The sequence below is a fragment of the Pan paniscus genome, chromosome 2 (assembly GCF_029289425.2).
Source record: "Pan paniscus chromosome 2, NHGRI_mPanPan1-v2.0_pri, whole genome shotgun sequence".
Lineage (NCBI taxonomy): Eukaryota > Metazoa > Chordata > Mammalia > Primates > Hominidae > Pan > Pan paniscus.
Window position 1 is genome coordinate 193,780,454 of NC_085926.1, and position 19,490 is coordinate 193,799,943.

General features: G+C 62.6%; 1 protein-coding gene across 24 annotated transcripts in view; it reads right to left on the reverse strand.

Annotated features, from left to right (window-relative positions):
* The window catches only part of TNK2 (tyrosine kinase non receptor 2), a 48,654-nt gene that overhangs the window by 2,693 nt on the left and 26,471 nt on the right, over positions 1-19,490 (reverse strand). For 5 of the 24 annotated variants that reach the window (XM_034957954.3, XM_034957953.3, XM_034957955.2 and 2 more), the window contains 10 exons: positions 19,177-19,454; positions 15,769-15,895; positions 15,107-15,253; positions 14,914-15,008; positions 8,598-8,792; positions 6,029-6,120; positions 5,454-5,498; positions 3,323-4,671; positions 3,131-3,226; positions 2,851-2,978 (listed from right to left, as the gene is read on the reverse strand). In XM_034957954.3, coding sequence (XP_034813845.1) covers positions 2,851-2,978; positions 3,131-3,226; positions 3,323-4,671; positions 5,454-5,498; positions 6,029-6,120; positions 8,598-8,792; positions 14,914-15,008; positions 15,107-15,253; positions 15,769-15,895; positions 19,177-19,454 — 2,552 coding nt within the window. Of the gene's footprint in view, positions 1-1,236; positions 4,672-5,453; positions 5,499-6,028; positions 6,121-8,597; positions 8,793-14,913; positions 15,009-15,106; positions 15,254-15,768; positions 15,896-19,176; positions 19,455-19,490 lie in introns of those variants that run through there. The other 19 variants (XM_057302004.2, XM_055111012.2, XM_057302002.2 and 16 more) reach the window with 11 other exon arrangements.

The following is a 19,490-nucleotide window of genomic DNA, read 5'->3' on the forward strand; positions in this document are numbered from 1 at the left end:
CTGCGTCCCAGGTGCAAATCAGTAAGAACCACCCGAGACAGTGACAGGTGACAGCGAGTGCCTGCGTCCCAGATGCAAATCAGTAAGAACCACCCGAGACAGTGACAGACAGGTGACACCGAGTGCCTGCATCCCAGGTGCAAATCAGTAAGGACCACCCGAGACAGTGACAGACAGGTGACAGCGAGTGCCTGTGTCCCAGTTGCAAATCAGTAAGAACCACCCGAGACAGTGACAGACAGACAGGTGACAGCGAGTGCCTGCGTCCTGGGTGCAAATCAGTAAGAACCACCCGAGACAGTGACAGACAGGTGACAGCGAGTGCCTGCATCCCGGTTGCAAATCAGTAAGAACCACCCGAGACAGTGACAGACAGGTGACAGCGAGTGCCTGCGTCCTGGGTGCAAATCAGTAAGAACCACCCGAGACAGTGACAGACAGGTGACAGCGAGTGCCTGCGTCCCGGGTGCAAATCAGTAAGAACCACCCGAGACAGCGACAGACAGGTGACACGGAGTGCCTGCATCACAGGTGCAGATCAGTAAGAACCACCCGAGACAGTGACAGACAGGTGACACGGAGTGCCTGCGTCCCAGATGCAAATCAGTAAGAACCACCCGAGACAGTGACAGACAGGTGACACGGAGTGCCTGCATCCCAGGTGCAAATCAGTTAAGAACGACCGGAGACAGTGACAGACAGGTGACACGGAGTGCCTGCATCCCAGATGCAAATCAGTAAAAATCACCCGAGACAGTGACAGACAGGTGACAGCGAGTGCCTGCGTCCCGGGTGCAAATCAGTAAGAACCACCCGAGACAGTGACAGACAGGTGACATGGAGTGCCTGCATCCCAGATGCAAATCAGTAAAAATCACCCGAGACAGTGACAGACAGGTGACAGCGAGTGCCTGCGTCCCGGGTGCAAATCAGTAAGAACCACCCGAGACAGTGACAGACAGGTGACAGCGAGTGCCTGCGTCCCGGGTGCAAATCAGTAAGAACCACCCGAGACAGTGACAGACAGGTGACAGCGAGTGCCTGCGTCCCGGGTGCAAATCAGTAAGAACCACCCGAGACAGTGACAGACAGGTGACAGCGAGTGCCTGCGTCCCGGGTGCAAATCAGTAAGAACCACCCGAGACAGTGACAGACAGGTGACAGCGAGTGCCTGCGTCCTGGGTGCAAATCAGTAAGAACCACCCGAGACAGTGACAGACAGGTGACAGCGAGTGCCTGCGTCCCGGGTGCAGATCAGTAAGAACCACCTGAGACAGTGACAGGTGACACGGAGTGCCTGCGTCCCAGATGCAAATCAGTAAGAACCACCCGAGACAGTGACAGACAGGTGACACGGAGTGCCTGCATCCCAGGTGCAAATCAGTTAAGAACGACCCGAGACAGTGACAGACAGGTGACAGCGAGTGCCTGCATCCCAGCTGCAAATCAGTAAGAACCACCCGAGACAGTGACAGACAGGTGACACGGAGTGCCTGCATCCCAGCTGCAAATCAGTAAGAACCACCCGAGACAGTATGGGACAGACAGGTGACACGGAGTGCCTGCATCCCAGGTGCAAATCCGTAAGAACCACCCGAGACAGTGACAGACAGGTGACACGGAGTGCCTGCATCCCAGGTGCAAATCAGTTAAGAACGACCGGAGACAGTATGGGACAGACAGGTGACACGGAGTGCCTGCATCCCAGGTGCAAATCAGTTAAGAACAACCGGAGACAGTATGGGACAGACAGGTGACACGGAGTGCCTGCATCCTGGCGCCAGGCGTGCTGGGCGCAATAAGACAGACATGTCCCCCATCCATCGCGCCGGTCCCTTCCACGGGGTGGGCACTATTATCTACACGCTTTATATGTGGAGAAACTCCGCACCGTGCACAGGGCCACGCTGCTGGGACAAGGGCAGCAGGTATCTCCAGGGCCTGGCCCGTGTCAGCCCCGCCTCCCGCCAGTGCCTCCTGCCATGATGCTGGCTCCAGCCATGTGACCTCAGTTCACTTCTTTTTGAGTTGACAGCGCTCTCATATACATATTTACATAATATATAAAGTGTGTTTATATATGTATATATTTTAAATGTCTATATATTTTGTTACACTATAATATAATCCTTTTACAGGAAAGACAATATATTTTCTTTTTAGAGAAAATTTTTTTTTTTGGAGACAGTCTCCCTCTGTCACCCAGGATGGAGTGCAGTGGTGCAATCTCAGCTCACAGCAACCTCCGCCTCCCAGGTTGAAGCGATTCTCCTGCCTCAGCCTCCCCAGTAGGTGGGATTACAGGTGCCCACCACCATACCCAGTTAATTTTTGTATTTTTAGTAGAGACCTGGTCTCGCCATGTTGGCCAGGCTGGTCTCGAACTCCTGACCTCAGGTGATCCTCCCTCATTGGCCTCCCACAGTGCTGGGGATTACAGCCATGAGCCACGGTGCCCAGCCAACACTGAAATTTTAAATGTTACTTTAAACAGAAATATGGAAACACAGAGGTGAGAAAGAGGTGTGCACATCATGGGGTCCTAAAAAGTGCCATTCCTGGAGCCGCTCAGGGTCACTGCAGGTGCTAGGGAAGCAAGCCTCCTTCAACCAGAGAGGCTCCAATTCCCTCTTGTACTTGTTTGAAAACCAAGTGGCTAAAATGTCCAAATAAACACATTTAGGAAAAACGATTTGCTGGGCCCTGTGAGCGCCTCCCTCCCGCAGCTGGAGAGCTGTGTCTCCCTGGCCGGGAGCGGCCTGCGAGGTTGTTGGGCTTCCTCCCAGTGTGGCAGGCTCTGAGACAGCCCTCCTGGGGCACGGAGCAGGGCAGACTGTGGGGCTCACTCACTTGTGGTGGGCAGGGCCCCAGGAGCCCAGAAGGTGGCAGCCGGCCTGCTCCAGGTTCCAGTCGAACATCTCCAGCACTTTGTGGCACTCCCCTCTGGGCCGTAGACCCAGCCCGAAGAGCTGCTCCACCTGGGGGTAAGGGTGGCGCCATGGACACGCGGGCCCAGGGCACCGACTAGGGTGGGGAAGAGGAGAGTCGGAGCCAGGGGGCGTGGGGCTGGGGGCAGCAGAACCAGGCTTCAGGGTCCCTGAAAGCCAGAGTGAGCAGGAGGTGGCGGTACCTTCAGATACTGGGCAGCCCTCTGCACGCTCCAGCCGTGGCACTGCAGGGCCGCCTGGCACTCCTCTGTGGTCACCCCATGCACCATGGCCTGCAGCTGGGCACACCCACCCCTGTCAGCACCACTAGGGCCCACTGCTCCAGGCCCCTTGGGCCCTGCCCCGCCTCGCCCACAGCCAGGCTGGGTGCTCACCATCTGGATCTTGTCTGCTGGCCGGCCCGCCTCTGGCCCATCGCCAGGGCAGCCCCTCTGTGGCAGCCGAGCAGTGGCCCTCGGGGGTGGTGGCCGGGCCCCTGGGTTACTGTTGTTGGTGGAGAAGTTGGCCTTGGGGTCCAAGGCAGCCTGGGGCATCGGCCGCACGGTGGCCGTGGGGGCGGCGGGGGCTGGGGTGCTGGGTGGGGGCAGCAGCAGAGGCACAGGCAGGGGGGCCGGCTCCTCGGGGCTCTGGGCCTCACGCAGGAAGCGCTGGTAGCGCTCCAGGTAGGATGGTCGCTCGGGCAGCAAGTAATAGTGGGTGCTGCTGACCTTCTTGCCATCCCGGACGATGGGCAGGATGCAGGGACCAGCCCGCGGGCCAGGGGCCTGGATCACCTGGGGGGTGGCGTACTTGGGGTCTGAGGCAAAGCTCTGGGTGGTGGGCATGGTCTTCCCAGGTGAGCTTGAGAGCCGGGGTGGCAGCGGGGAGCTGCCAGGTGGTACCAGGGGGCTGGGTGTCCTCGAGCCTTGAGGGGACAGGGGCTCCCGCGGAGGCACCCGGGGAGGGGAAGCAGGTCCAGGCCACCGGCTGGTCTCCTCCTCGCCCGAGGGGGCTGGAGACAGCTGGACGTGTGGGCGCGTGGGCCGAGGGGGGATGGGTACCCGAGGAGGCACCTGGGGCTTGTCGTCACCCCCCGGGCTGGGAGAGGGGGCCGGGGAGCCGGCCGGAGCCTGCAGTTGCCTCATGCACTCCTGCTGTAGCGCCTGGAAGATCTCTGCCGTCTGTGCGGAGCTGGGCGGCTTGCCCCCACCCTGGGGCGGGAGGAACAGGTTGTCCTCCAGGGGAGGGGGCGGCCGCGCCTGCTCAGGCACAAAGGCGTAGTTGGTCTGGCCCTGGCTGGGCCCGGCAGGGACCCCCGCGCCCACGAGGGTGCTGTTGATGGAGCAGATCTCAAAGTCATCCTCATCCTGGGCCACGTCGTCATAGGCGGGCGGGGGGGGCAGCGGGCGTGCATCCCAGTCCACCACAGGTGTGGGGTGCAGGGGCCGGGGCAGTGCCCGCGTGGGGCTCTGAGGCGGGGTCTCGTCCAGCAGGGAGCAGGCGTCCATGGCCAGCTGCGCCAGGGAGGGCGCGCAGGGCCGTAGGGCCGGGACCACGGGCTCCTCACCAAAGTCGATGAGCGTGACCTCAGCCCCGCTGCCTCGGCTGGCCTTGGTGCCCGGCACCCGCGCCGAGGGCTTCGCCAGCCACAGCCCTCGGGGCAGGCCTGGCTTCCGCAGGCCCAGCCTCTTGAAGTCACTGGACAAGGGGTCTTGGTCCTCGCTCACAGGGTCATAGGTTGGTTCTGTGATGGAAAGGGAGAGGCCAACAGGAAGGCAGTCAGGCAGGGTCTGGGGCACGAGGGGAGGTGGCACGTGGGAAAGAAAGCCGAGTGTCCCCCAGCAACCCTCCACTCCCAACTCCCCCCGAGGTCTGAGGTCAGCCACCAGCGGCCAGGTTCTCAGCGCACCTCCGACCACTCCATCAGGAGGGCGGAACCTGCTCTGCCCGGCAGCCCCATGTGGGCCGGTGAGCCCCGCCTCCCTCCGTCTAAGCTGCAGCAAGCAACACTGGCTCCTGCCTGACGCTGCCTCCACCAGCACAAGACCCCGGCAGCCCTGCTCCTGCACCCTGGCGAGTTAGTAAGCCCTCATCCCCGCCCCTGTCACGGCACACCATTAGTGCAGGCACGGAGCCGCCTCCTGCCATCAGGGGCTATAGGGACTATCCTTGGAGAGGACAGCACTCCTGACCAACGGCCACAAGGCCCAGACAGCGCCTGCAGGTCTGGGAGGCAGCGAGGCCGAGGCAGAAGCCAGGGCCACACTCGTGCTCCAGAAGCTCAGACAGGTCTGGGAGGGAGTGAGGCCGAGGCGGAAGCCAGGGCCACACTCGTGAGCAGAAGCCCAGGCTCCGGGGGGCGGGCTCCGGGGGGGCCGGCATGCTAGGCCAGGGCAGCCTCGGAAGCTCACAGCACACACCCACCTCCCCTCCGGCCCAGCCGCCCAGGCTCTGTACCTTCCAGGAGAGGAGTGAGAGAGAGGGGGCGGGGGCGGGGGCCAAGGCATCGGAAGCAGCCCCACTTACTCTGAGTGAAGAAGGCAGGCTGAGGTGGGCGAGGTGGAGGCTCCCCTGCAAGAAAGGCCATGCGGACAGGGGGAGAGGAACAGAGCAGGACAGAGGACAAAGGAGGGAGACGGCCGGACGAGAGGGCAGAGTATAGAGAGAGAGGAAGGGAGAGAAGTGAATGGGGGCGAGTGAATGTACAAGCCCCCAGCATACGGGAGGCCGCGGGCGGCAGGATGAGGAACACGGCGGTCCAGTATGATAGGCAGAGGACCGGGAGATGGAGGAGGCTCCAGGCAGAGCCGGAGCCATGGGGTGGTTTTGGCTTGGGACAGGAGAGCAGGATTAGGGGGAAGTGAGGAAAGCCAGAATCTGAGCTCGGCCGTGGAAGGAGGGAGGAGGCCCACCTCGGCGGATACAGCTGCCTGTCTTCCACCCCACGCCCAGCCGGAGCCAGGGACACAGCTGTCCCGCCTGCTGCCCTGACCCCACTGTCCCCAAAGACAGAACAGCAGCCTTAGGGTGGCCTGTGAAGACAGTGCCCCTTCCTGAGTAGCCGATGAGTTAGGGACACCAGGGAGCAGAGGGGCTCTTACTTTTCACCCCTCCTAGATGCTGGGGGGGCCGGGAGGTGCTCAGTTCCACGCTCAGGAGGTCGGGGGGGTCCATGGGGTTTCCCAGATACAGTCTGTGGGGGAGAGAGCTGGGTCAAGAGAGCAGGGGAAGCGTGTGGAGGGGTGGCAGAATCTCATCAGAGCCCCCTCGTCCTGGAGGAAACCGGGTGTAGTCTTGGGTCTGAAGCACAGGCCTCCCGCCTCCCAGTCCACAGAACCTGACCGCACATCTCAGCTGGGGGGTGTCCTGGAGAGAGGGCAGAGAAAGGACACCTGACCCCAGGATGGAAAGCCTAGGACCTCAGGGGCTCCAACTACACCCTACAAGGGCAGAGGTGGTCCTCCACAACCCCCCAGGCCCCCAGCCCACACCAGGCAGCCGCCAGAGGGCAGATACTCCTGTCCCGCAGGCCACGATGTGGGGCCTAAGAACGGGGCATCCCAGCTACGGTGCCCAGCCAGGGTGGGCAGCAGGCACCCTTCTGCCAAATGGCCAGGAGGTGCGGGAGAGGCTGGGCCACCTGTCCTGCTCTGGATCCACCCTCCATCCCTGCACCAACTGTCAGTATCTGAGACTTAGTCACTGGGGCTGATTAAAGCCTGGAGGAATGGGGCTGGGCTGGCCACGGCATGCCAGGAGTGGGGCAGAGGGCACCAGCCTCTCCTGGAGGTGTCTGCAGTCTTTCACCCCAACTCTCAGGCCCTTGCTGGGTTCTTTTTAGGCAAAACACATGGGCTGAGCCCTGTGAGCTTGGGGTTCCAGTGTGTGTGGGCCTGCTGTGTGGGGTTCTGGTGTGTGGGGGCCCGCTGTGTGGGGTTCTGGTGTGTGGGGTTCTGGTGTGTGGGGGCCTGCTGTGTGGGGTTCCAGTGTGTGGGGGCCCGCTGTGTGGGGTTCTGGTGTGTGGGGGCCTGCTGTGTGGGGTTCTGGTGTGTGTGGGCCCGCTGTGTGGGTTCTGGTGTGTGGGGGCCTGCTGTGTGGGGTTCTGGTGTGTGGGGTTCTGCTGTGTGGGGTTCTGGTGTGTGGGGTTCTGCTGTGTGGGGGCCTGCTGTGTGGGGTTCCGGTGTGTGGGGGCCCGCTGTGTGGGGTTCTGGTGTGTGGGGGCCTGCTGTGTGGGGTTCTGGTGTGTGGGGTTCTGCTGTGTGGGGGCCTGCTGTGTGGGGTTCCGGTGTGTGGGGGCCCGCTGTGTGGGGTTCTGGTGTGTGGGGGCCTGCTGTGTGGGGTTCTGGTGTGTGGGGGCCTGCTGTGTGGGGTTCTGCTGTGTGGGGTTCTGCTGTGTGGGGTTCTGGTGTGTGGGGTTCTGCTGTGTGGGGTTCTGGTGTGTGGGGTTCTGGTGTGTGGGGGCCCGCTGTGTGGGGTTCTGGTGTGTGGGGCCCGGTGAGTGAAGGCCCCTGCTTTCCACGCCTCTCAGGGCAGACCAGAGTATCAGAAGTCAGCAGGAGAAGGGCTGCAGAGGCCAGGGGCCTGGAATCCCCCTGCGGCCAGCAGAGAGGCTTGGAGGCCTGGCGCAAGAAGCTTCGGGGGCGGGGGGGGTGGCATCCCGGAAGTGACTGATTCTGCATGTCCTTCTCAGATGCCCCTCGGTGGCCTTATCCTCTTACACAGGAGACAGGGCCTCTCCCAGGTATGGAGTGAGCTCCGTAGAGTACTGTGTGGTGGGGAGGCGGAGCTGCCACCTAACGTTCCCTCTGCAGTCCCCAAGGTCCCCAGTCCCGCTCTGGTTCTGGAAAGCAGGCTCACTCCCATGTGGACCTGCACACATCCCCAGGGCCTGAGCCAGCAGGTTCACGTCTCCAGGACTCTGGCACCACCAGCAGGAGAAGGAAAACCACTGCTCGCGTGCAGGGGTCACAGGGTCACAGGGTCACAAGGGGCCACAGGGGGGTCATGGGAGAAGCTCTCCTCCTCAGCAGCTCCCACCGGGTTCCTCCCAAGTTCATTTTCCTAAGGCCCGAGTACCAAGAGGGGTTACAGCTGTGGCTCCGGGGACCTTTCCACCAAACAGGAGTCCATCCTCAGAAGCTCCTGACCCTACTTTCATCTACGGTGAGTGGGAAAGCTGCTCTCAGGACCCCTGCATCTGAGCAGCAAGTGCTAATTCAGAGTGCATTTACAGCCTTCCCCTCATTGAGGGGTGGACCTGTTTCACAGATGAAGTGTCTCAGAGTTAGGAGATCGGCCCCCCAAAGCTTGAAAATGGCAGGGACAGCATTCCCCTGGAGAACCCTCCCCGGAGAACCCTCCCCTGGAGAACATTCCCCCGGAGAACATTCCCCCGGAGAACCCTCCCCCGGAGAACCCTCCCCCGGAGAACCCTCCCCTGGAGAACCCTCCCCTGGAGAACATTCCCCTGGAGAACCCCCACCAGGCTGGGCTTCCTAGGGTTCCACAGCTTCCCGAGAGTAAGGCCAGGGTGAGGAGGGGAGAGTGGCGGGACGGGGGCTGAAGCCCGGGCGAGAGGGTGAAGAGCAGGTTCCGCCCACGCGTGCCGTGCTGAAGGCCCTGGAGTCCCGAGCGGGGCCAGGTCAGCATCCATCCCTGCCCGGTACTCACTCGTCAATCCTGTCCGGGAAGCCCCAGCAGTGGCGGGGGTCACTGTCGCCATGCCCTGTGTGGATGAAGCTGTTCTGCAGGGGCTGGCTGATGTCCTGGGCCGACAGGCCGGCCACGGAGGTCACCACGTTGCGAGGGAAGGGCCCCACACACAGCGTCCGTGTGTTCTGGCCACGCCACCAGTAGTTCTCGGCCCTGCGCGACAGAGATGGCACGGTGAACGCCAGGCGTGGCGGGGCAGCCCCGGCACTGGGACCCTCCTCACACCCTGGCCACTGTGGCAGAACGGGGATGGAGCTCAGGCCTCAGGACCAGGCTGTGTGCCACCGGCCCTCCACCCGCACAGCCCCCGTGACCCACCACGCCCCGTACAGGCCTGTTTGCACACGGCCTTACCCACAACTCTCTAGGTGGGTCAGGCAGCTTTCCCTACGGTTTGCAAATGAGGAGGCACGCTGCTGCAGCACGCACTTTCCCTACGGTTTGCAAATAAGGAGGCATGCTAGAGGTGTGCTGCTGCAGCAGGCAACATGACCTGTCCACGGTTACCAGAAAGATCCCAGCAGACCTGGGACCCAATGCCAGCTTTCAGGTCTGTGGGGCCAGCGCCCCGCCCACACCTCCTCCTCACCCCTCAGTCCCCTGGCAAGGCCGGGGCCCCAGTCCTCTTCTGGCCACTTGATTTCACTCCTCGGCTGGGTTCCAGGAGTTCTGAGAGGTGCGGGGGTGCCGGGGTACACCGAGGGCCTCGCACTAGGGTGGGGGCCAGGCCTCCAGCTACAACCTGCCTCCCGCATGCAGACCCGGGAGAGTCTAGAAGCACTCGGGCAACTCGGTCCCTCTCTCCACCGCTTCACCTGCTTCCGGAGCTTTCCACCACCTCCCGGAAGGCCTGCGGGAGCTTCCCCGTCTCCTCAGGAGGGGCTCTACTTGTGTCCAAAAGGGAACTTAGCACTCCCACAGTGACCAGACAGTAGGGCTGCCAGTCCCCCTCTGACCTCAGACACGAAACCTCTGCTGATGTGGCCTAAGCCGGGGCCTGGGCAGGGGCAGGGGCAGGGGCAGGCAGGCCAGGAAGCACAGGGCTCCCGCAAGACACTCCTGACTCCCGAAGGCTCTCACAGGCTGTGAGGCTCCTGCGTCTGCTGCTGGACTTGTCATACGTGATGCCGTGAGCAGAGTCTGGGCACGCGGGGGCAGTGACAGCCCCATGGGCAGAGTCTGGGCAGGCGGGGGCGGTGACAGCCCCGTGGGCAGAGTCTGGGCAGGCGGGGGCGGTGACAGCCCCGAGCTGCTAGGGTGGACACGTGTGGCACCACACTGCATGCCCTCCCCACCAACCCCCACTTCTCCTGTCCCAGGGCCAAAGCGTGAAGAAGGGCTCCTCTGAAACCCAGCCAGGCCGGGGAGAGAGGACGGAGGAGGTGGCGACACCTGGGCACCCAGACCCACAGCCTTGTGAGGTGACGAGGCCTGGCTGGAGCGGGGTGACTCCGGAACAGCCCATCCCAGAGACCAAAGTCAAACCCGAGAGCACCACTGTCCGCGGGGAGGTGGGAGGTGCGGGGAGGTGGGAGGTGGGGGGGCGCGGGGAGGCGGGGGGCGCGGGGAGGCGGGGCTGTGCTCCCCCTGCCCAGCCTCCTCATACACAGGGCCACTGGCCTGGCCCCACCACACACAGCCACTCTGTGATTCCCACCCTGCCTGCAGGGCGGGAAGGAAGGAGAGGACAATACCCCGAGACGAGACGAGTCCCATCTGAAAAATAGCAGGGCCACTCGAAGGAGCAGAGCCACGGCTCCCCAGCACACACACAGCCTCCCACAGTGGCCCGTAGAAGAGGAACCCTGGCACGGGCTGGGCTGCGGCTCTCCCGCTACACCCACGGGCTCCCTGGTGGCTGCCGCGGGCCAGACGCTGGACTCTGCTCTCCACACCTCTTCAGAGGCGCTCAGTAACCGGGTGAGAATGCCGCTGAGGCCGAGACCTTGCTCAGAGCAGCGTGACTCGTGCCCAAGGCAGGTCACTCCGTCTGGCCTTTCCCTTCCGCCAACACTGCCCAGCTCCAGGCACAGAAGCCTCCTTTGGGACCCACTTCTGAGAGGGAAAGAAGACATCAAGCCCACCTCCCTTACTGCAGGTATGGCCGAGGCAAGAGCCCCTATGGCTGCTGGGAGTCCTGACACCACTCGAGAAAACATGCTTGCTCCTGGGGGAAGGAGAGTAAGAGTGCGGAGGACGTGTGCAGGAAGCTCCCCCTCGGGATGCGGCCCACGCACACCCCAAGGCACGAGAAGCTCCCCTCGGGATGGGGCCCACGCACACTCCAAGGCACGAGAAGCTCCCCTCGGGATGGCGCCCACGCACGCTCCAAGGCACGAGAAGCTCCCCTCGGGATGGGGCCCACGCACACTCCGAGGCACGAGAAGCTCCCCTCGGGATGGCGCCCACGCACACTCCAAGGCACGAGAAGCTCCCCTCGGGATGGGGCCCACGCACACTCCAAGGCACGAGAAGCTCCCCCTCGGGATGGCGCCCACGCACGCTCCAAGGCACGAGAAGCTCCCCTCGGGATGGGGCCCACGCACACTCCGAGGCACGAGAAGCTCCCCTCGGGATGGCGCCCACGCACACTCCGAGGCACGAGACGCTCCCCTCGGGATGGGGCCCACGCACACTCCGAGGCACGAGAAGCTCCCCTCGGGATGGCGCCCACGCACGCTCCGAGGCACGAGAAGCTCCCCTCGGGATGGGGCCCACGCACGCTCCGAGGCACGAGAAGCTCCCCTCGGGATGGCGCCCACGCACACTCCGAGGCACGAGAAGCTCCCCTCGGGATGGCGCCCAAGCACACTCCGAGGCACGAGAAGCTCCCCTAGGGATGGGGCCCACGCACACCCCGAGGCACGAGAAGCTCCCCTCGGGATGGCGCCCACGCACACCCCGAGGCACGAGAAGCTCCCCTCGGGATGGCGCCCACGCACACCCCGAGGCACGAGAAGCTCCCCTCGGGATGGCGCCCAAGCACACCCCGAGGCACGAGAAGCTCCCCTAGGGATGGGGCCCAAGCACACTCCGAGGCACGAGAAGCTCCCCTCGGGATGGGGCCCACGCACACCCCGAGGCACGAGAAGCTCCCCTCGGGATGGCGCCCACGCACACCCCGAGGCACGAGAAGCTCCCCTCGGGATGGCGCCCACGCACACCCCGAGGCACGAGAAGCTCCCCTCGGGATGGCGCCCAAGCACACCCCGAGGCACGAGAAGCTCCCCTCGGGATGGCGCCCACGCACACCCCGAGGCACGAGAAGCTCCCCTCGGGATGGCGCCCAAGCACACCCCGAGGCACGAGAAGCTCCCCTCGGGATGGCGCCCAAGCACACTCCGAGGCACGAGAAGCTCCCCTCGGGATGGGGCCCACGCACACTCCGAGGCACGAGAAGCTCCCCTCGGGATGGCGCCCACGCACACTCCGAGGCACGAGAAGCTCCCCTCGGGATGGGGCCCAAGCACACTCCGAGGCACGAGAAGCTCCCCCTCGGGATGGGGCCCACGCACGCTCCGAGGCAGCTTCATCCCGAGGCTCCAGTGGGACTTCCAAGAGGACCGTGTCACTTCTCGCAGCCCACACGCACCCGCGTGAGGCTCAGTGTGGCCGAGGCACCAGCAGCCCAGAGGGGACTGAGGCCAGCCCTTCCTTCCAGGCCCGCCCTGTCCGCGCCCTCTCTCTCCCGCCACGAACAGGCCGGAGTCCCCGTGGCCATGGGAGGGCCAGGGCTGCTACCCGGCCGTGACTGAAGCAGGGGCTGATGAGGACTTCCTGGGGAAGCAGGAAAAGGGCCCAACACCTCCGCACGAACCTTCTACTTCCTGCTGCCCCCGGGCCTCTGGTCAACGTCTCTGGGGTAGACAAGATGGAAAACAGAGGCCGGTGCGGAGAACTGCCTAAGGCTGCCCCAGCTCTGGAAATCTCAGCACCGTGTTCCCGTCCGGGCCGAAGGTAGTCCAGAAATGGCTCAACTAATGCCGGACATTCTGTTCAAAACGCCCGCCCGCTCTTCTCCCTGGGGGTCCCAGGCGCCCAGGCCTGGAGGGATAACCCGGATGCCTGGCTCCCACCCACCACAGGAAGCCGAGGCTCCAGGGCCACACCAGGCCAAGGACCCGCAATGGATTCCAACACCCGCTCTGTATGCGGAACAAAAGTGCTGCCAGCCACCCCTTCCTCCAGACGAGCCCCCGGGAAAGACCAGTCATCATTTGTGTCTCCAAATCTAGACACAGCACGAAACATCTAGGTGTCTCCCCTCTGCCCACAGCCTGGTACCCTGAGAAGGACTGAGCCTAGACTCAGTCAGAGCTGCGGCAGGTGGCCTCCCAGACTCCGCACCAGGAAACAAATACTGGACACAGCTTCGCAAGTGGGAAGCCACGGCGAAGAGAAGGCCAGGCTAGGAGGGAACTCCAAACACAGACCCACAGATGCACACCCAGGCCCAAAGACTCACACAGAGCCATCCGCCTGGAGACATGGAGACGGAGGCAGCCAAACAAACATGGAGATATTCAGGGACTGAAAAAACAAGGGGGCAGAGTCAAGCTCTGCCACCACCGACACCCAGGCCCGCTCCCAAGCCTCACCGGCTGTTGTGGCCTCCTGCCCCTCACCTCCCACCTCCTGAGCAGCTCCAGGCACGGAGGGCAGGTGCTGTGGTTCCAAGCCAGGGCTGGTGGCCCGGGGGGAAGGAGCCCCCAGAGCCCCACCAGCAGCAGCCACAGGGAACCAGCGGCTGGGGCCAACGGGAGCCTTCGACGGAAGGGCGGGGCAGGGCACACCCACAACCCTCCCAGGAGCAGCCGCTCCCAGCCCCTCCCACTGCCCGCCTTGCCCCGGCGGTGACCTAAAACACCAGCTCCAGAGACACACGCCCCAAACACAGGCCACTCTGAGTCACCCCTGGGGACACTGGCAGGCACACAGGCTCCTGCTGAGAGCAAGGGAAGCAGGTGGTAAAGATCTGGGGCTCCGGCAGCAGCACAAGAGGGGCCAGGCCCACGGCTTTCCAGCTCGTGGAGGTGGACACGGTCATGAGGCTGGACTTCGGGCTGGAGGCCCTGCCAGGTACTTCCAGGGGACCCCCCCACCCTTAATCTTCCTATTTCCAGAATGCTCCCCGGAGCGCCACGCTTGCAATCCCATCCCTGGCCCCTCAGCTCCAAACCTGCAGACTGTTTGCCTCCTGTCCCCAGGCCTCTCTTTCTAGAACCTTCTGCTTTCTTCCCCAGCATAACACCCCTAACCACAGGCCCTGCAGTCTCAGTATGTCATTCCTATTCCCAGACCCTGGGCCCAAGGGTGAGGGAGCCGGGCCTGGGAAGGCTCGGGGTGTCGGGGCCACAGCGGTGCAGGTCACACTCCACACAGCCCCCCAGGTCTCCTCCACCCACCCCCAAGAGGCACAGGATTGCACCGAAGGCCGCAGACCCCAAAAGCTGCAGTGCAGATGGAAGAGGCTCCCTGGGAAGCAGCCCCAGCCCCATCCTTGCCTGGCCTGAGTCAGGAGCTGCGAGCACAAGGGATTTCCTCCACTTCACTCTTCTTCCTGGTCCTCAATACTGCCCCTGCCTCAAAGGTACCTGAAACCTGCCCTGCCCCAGCCAGTTGCTCAGACACCCTGGGGATCAGCCAGCACAAGGCAGGGCCAGCAGTGGTGGGGCCTCAGGGCAGGCGCTAGAACTGCGGGGGCTCAGGTGGAAGACAGGGACTCCCGAGAGGCTGTGGGAGGAGGGTTAGGTATAGAGAGGGTCCTCCCAAGGGGAGATGGGAAGAGAGGACCAGAGGCTGGAGGCAGGCCTGGGAGTGGGTGGTGGGCTCAGCAGGAAGGATGGAAAGCTGCAGGAGGGCAGGCTGGGCTGCTTCAGCTACTGAAACGCACCCAGGTGGATGGCTGAGTCCCTGTGCCAGGAAGAAGCAGGGAGAGAAGCGGGGAGGAGCAGAGGAGGAAGCACGGGAGTCCAGAACTCTGCTGCCACCGAGGCCAGGCCACTCCCTACCCCTCCATAAAGGCAGCCTGGCCCAACCACACAGCCAGGGCTGCAGCCCAGTGGGAAAGGGTGGTGGAGGGAAGCTGAGCAGGGAAAGGCACTAGGAAGACGGAGGCAGGCCTGTCCTCCCCTCACACTGCAGGGTTCAGGCCCAACCGCCAGCCTGTATGTGGCCAAGGGAATCTTGGAGGCCAGAGAGATCTGTCCACAGGCCCCTCCGACCTGTGCCCTTCAAGCGATCCCAGGGCGGGGCCCAGCCCTGCACTCCCTACCTTCCCTCGATGACAGTGATGACATCATTCATCTGGATGTGCAGCTTGTCCGGTTCCTCAAAGTCCTGAAGGGCCCGCATGTCTGTGGGCTGGGCCTGGAGGAAGAGGAAGGTCATGGCCAACTCTGGGACTGGCGCCTGGGTAGCCCCTCAGCTTGAACACCCCAGCTCTCCTGGGCTGAGCTGTCCCTCACCTCCAGCAGGAAGTCCCGCAGGGCCACAAACGTGGGTCTGTCCTCTGGCTTGTGAGCCCAGCACTGGACCATGACGTTGTAGATGTCCTGGGGACAGTCCTCGGGCCGGGGCAGCCGCTCCCCCTCCTTGTCGATCTTATGCAGGATCTGAAGGTGAGGAGGTGCAGAGCACCCAGCCCTTCACTTCCCGCCTTCCCTCCAGCCCATCCACAGCTGCAGCAGCTGCTGCCATGCCTGGCCTCCAAAGAAGGGATCTGCCTGCCTGGGAGGGGCCCTCTCCAGAGCCCCAGTCCCTTCTTCCCAGGTCTGGAGCCTCGGAACAAGTGGATGTGGCAAGGGCTAGAGAAGGAGGGCAGGGCCCAGCTTTTCCCTCCCCGTCTCTTTGCTGGGCTCTCCCTGAGGCCATACAGATACGGGGCGTGAGAGGAGACACGGGGCGTGGGGGGAGGCACGGGGCGTGGGGGGAGGCACGGGGCGTGGGGGGAGGCACAGGGCGTGGGGGGAGGCACGGGGCGTGGGGGGAGGCATGGGGCGTTGGGGGAGGCGCGGGGCGTGGGAGGAGGGAGTCCATGGGTGAGAGGCAGTTCCAGCAGGGCCAGGCTGCAAGCAGGGAATGGAATTCACCCCACCAGCCCTATGGGGGCCCGTCTCCCAGCCCTCACCTGACTGCCGTTGAGGCCAATCCAGGGCTCCTGGCCGTAGGTGAACATTTCCCACAGTGTCACCCCGAACATCCAGGTGTCGCTGGCATGGGAGAAGGTGCGTGTCTTCAGGCTCTCGGGGGCACACCTGGCAGAGGCAGGGGTCAAAGAGAAGCCCTCTCAAACACCCTACCTGCGTCCGCCCCAGGGACTTAAAACACTTAATTCAGCAAACACTTGTTGTGACCCCCTGTGCCAGGTTCAACAGTGGGTCTCAGGGGCGCCGCGTGAAGCGGGCAGGACCCCTTGACGACACGGTGCAGGGACTTGGGGAAATCGTCTAAGCCCAGGCCTCTTATTCACTTGCAGCCTGGTGGGGGAAGAGGAGAGGAAGCTTCCCAGCCAGAGAAGCATGGAAAGGAAGGAGGTCAGAGGCTCTGGGATGGGGCAGGGAGAGAAGATCACAGGCTGTTTTCTGACTGTGGTGGGAGGATGACAATTCCCAGATTTGGGGCGGGATCCTGGGATTTGGGTCCTTTGGCAGGAAGCAGTGGGTGGGAAATTCGGGTAGGGCCTGGGGAAGAACCAAAATGGGTAGAAACAGTCATACTGGCTTCACCCAAATACACCCATTCGTTCTGGGCACCCCCGGTTGAGGGGGAAGTGCCACTGCGGTGAGGTCAGAAAGGACATCCCGGCGTGGACTGAGGTGCAGAGAGGAGGGTGGTGCCCAGACAGGGAAGCAGAGCGAGCCCTGCCCCTCAAAGGGGATGGGGCCGGGAAAGTCACTCGAGATCGCTAAGGCTCATTATCCTCTTCGGTGAAATGAGAACAATAACCCGCCCACTTCATCGTGCTGTTTAAAGGCAACTGTATTCATACCTTACCATGCAAACCAGGATGCCTGAATACAAAAGAGGCTGCTCTAAATTACTCCAGGACAACAGGCATAATCTAAGACCTCTGCTCGCCCTGGGTGTAAAGCCAGCTGCTGGTTAAGATGACCATGCGTCCTGGATCATAAGGGTTGCCCACAGCCACCGCTTGGGAAAGCAGAACTGGAACAACCCTTCCCGCCTCAAAGCAGGCAGATCACAGACCTCTGGGTGCCTCTGGCACCAGAGAACCACAATGGTCTCAGCAGAGGATAAGCCCACACAGGGGCCAGGGCAGGGCCAAGTACCACCCCCAGTGCACAGGTAAGCAGCCCTGGCCCATCTACAAGGCCTGCTGTGGCCTGGGCCTGTCTACCACTAGCTCTCCCTAGAACATGCTTACCAACGAGTCTTTCCCTGGCGAACTTCCCTGACATTTTAGGAAACCTTTGAATACCTCCCCACAGAAATGCCCCTTGGAGAGGACACAGCATCTATCCCTGAAACACCCACCCCCAGCAATGCCCCTTGGAGAGGACACAGCATATATCCCTGTATCACCCAACTCAGCAATGACCCTCGGAGAGGACACAGCATCTATCCCTGTAACACCCGCCCCCCAGCAATGCCCCTTGGAGAGGACACAGCATCTATCCCTGTAACACCCCCCCCCCAGCAATGCCCCTTGGAGAGGACACAGCATCTATCCCTGTATCACCCAACTCAGCAATGACCCTCGGAGAGGACACAGCATCTATCCCTGTAACACCCCCCCGAGCAATGCCCCTTGGAGAGGACACAGCATCTATCCCTGTATCACCCCCCCCCAGCAATGCCCCTTGGAGAGGACACAGCATCTATCCCTGTAACACCCACCCCAGCAATGCCCCTTGGAGAGGACACAGCATCTATCCCTGTAACACCCCCCCCCCCAGCAATGCCCCTTGGAGAGGACACGGCATCTATCCCTGTAACACCCCCCCCAAGCAATGCCCCTTGGAGAGGACACAGCATCTATCCCTGTAACACCCCCCCCTCAGCAATGCCCCTTGGAGAGGACACAGCATCTATCCCTGTAACACCCCCCCCCAGCAATGCCCCTTGAAGAGGACACGGCATCTACCCCTGAAACACGACCCCCAACAATGCCCCTTGGAGAGGACACAGCATCTATCCCTGTATCACCCAACTCAGCAATGCCCCTTGAAGAGGACACAGCATCTATCCCTGAAACACGACCCCCAACAATGCCCCTTGGAGAGGACACAGCATCTATCCCTGTATCACCCCACCCAGCAAAGCCCCTTGGAGAAGACACAGGATCTGTGCCTCTAACACCCCCCCCAGCAACGCCCCTTGGAGAGGACACAGCATCTATCCCTGTAACACCCCCCCAGCGATGCCCCTTGGAGAGGACAGAGCATCTATCCCTGTAACACCCCCCCAGCGATGCCCCTTGGAGAGGACACAGGATCTGTCCCTGTATCACCCCCCCCAGCGATGCCCCTTGGAGAGGACACAGGATCTGTCCCTGTATCACCCCCCCAGCAATACCCCTTGGAGAGGACACAGCATCTATCCCTGTATCACCCCCCCAGCGATGCCCCTTGGAGAGGACACAGGATCTGTCCCTGTATCACCCCCCCAGCAATGCCCCTTGGAGAGGACACAGCATCTATCCCTGTAACACCCCCCCCAGCAATGCCCCTTGGAGAGGACAGAGCATCTATCCCTGTAACACCCCCCCCCCAGTGATGCCCCTTGGAGAGGACACAGGATCTGTCCCTGTATCACCCCCCCAGCAATGCCCCTTGGAGAGGACACAGCATCTATCCCTGTAACACCCCCCCCAGCGATGCCCCTTGGAGAGGACACAGGATCTGTCCCTGTATCACCCCCCCAGCGATGCCCCTTGGAGAGGACACAGCATCTATCCCTGTAACACCCCCCCAGTGATGCCCCTTGGAGAGGACACAGCATCTATCCCTGTAACACCCCCCCCAGTGATGCCCCTTGGAGAGGACACAGCATCTATCCCTGTAACACCCCCCCAGCGATGCCCCTTGGAGAGGACACAGGATCTGTCCCTGTATCACCCCCCCAGCAATGCCCCTTGGAGAGGACATAGCATCTATCCCTGTAACACCCCCCCAGCGATGCCCCTTGGAGAGGACACAGGATCTGTCCCTGTATCACCCCCCCGGCAATGCCCCTTGGAGAGGACACAGCATCTATCCCTGAAACACGACCCCCAACAATGCCCCTTGGAGAGGACACAGCATCTATCCCTGTATCACCCCACCTAGCAAAGCCCCTTGGAGAGTCCCACAGCATGTATCCCTGTGATTTCCAGCACCCAGACCCTGGCATGTGGGCCCTCAAGAATTCCTAGATGGATGGTGAGTGAATGGGTGCAAAGGAGGGCACCCCAGGCTTAGAACAGACAAGGGCAGGCCCAAGCAAAACCAGGGGCTGTGGTGGGTCCAGAAAGCCCCAGAAGCTTTGAGGCCTGGGTCTGCAGGGACTCTGTGAGCTGGCAGCACCTGCCCCTCACCAGGCGAAGGGCACCTTGCGATGTTCCTGCATGACGTAATGGTCGTCATTCTGAGGTAGTGCTCGCATCAGCCCAAAGTCCCCGATCTTGACCAGGTCGCGGGTAGCCAACAGCAGATTGCGGGCAGCCAGGTCACGGTGAATAAAGCGCTTGGACTCCAGGTAGCCCATGCCCTCAGCCACCTGCACAGCGTAGCGGCTCAGAGTCCCCAGGAGGAAGTGGCCCTGATGCTTACGTAGCCGGTCCAACAACGATCCCAGAGGTGCCAGCTCTGTCACCTGAGGCCACGGAGGAGGCAGGAGGAATGAGCTGGA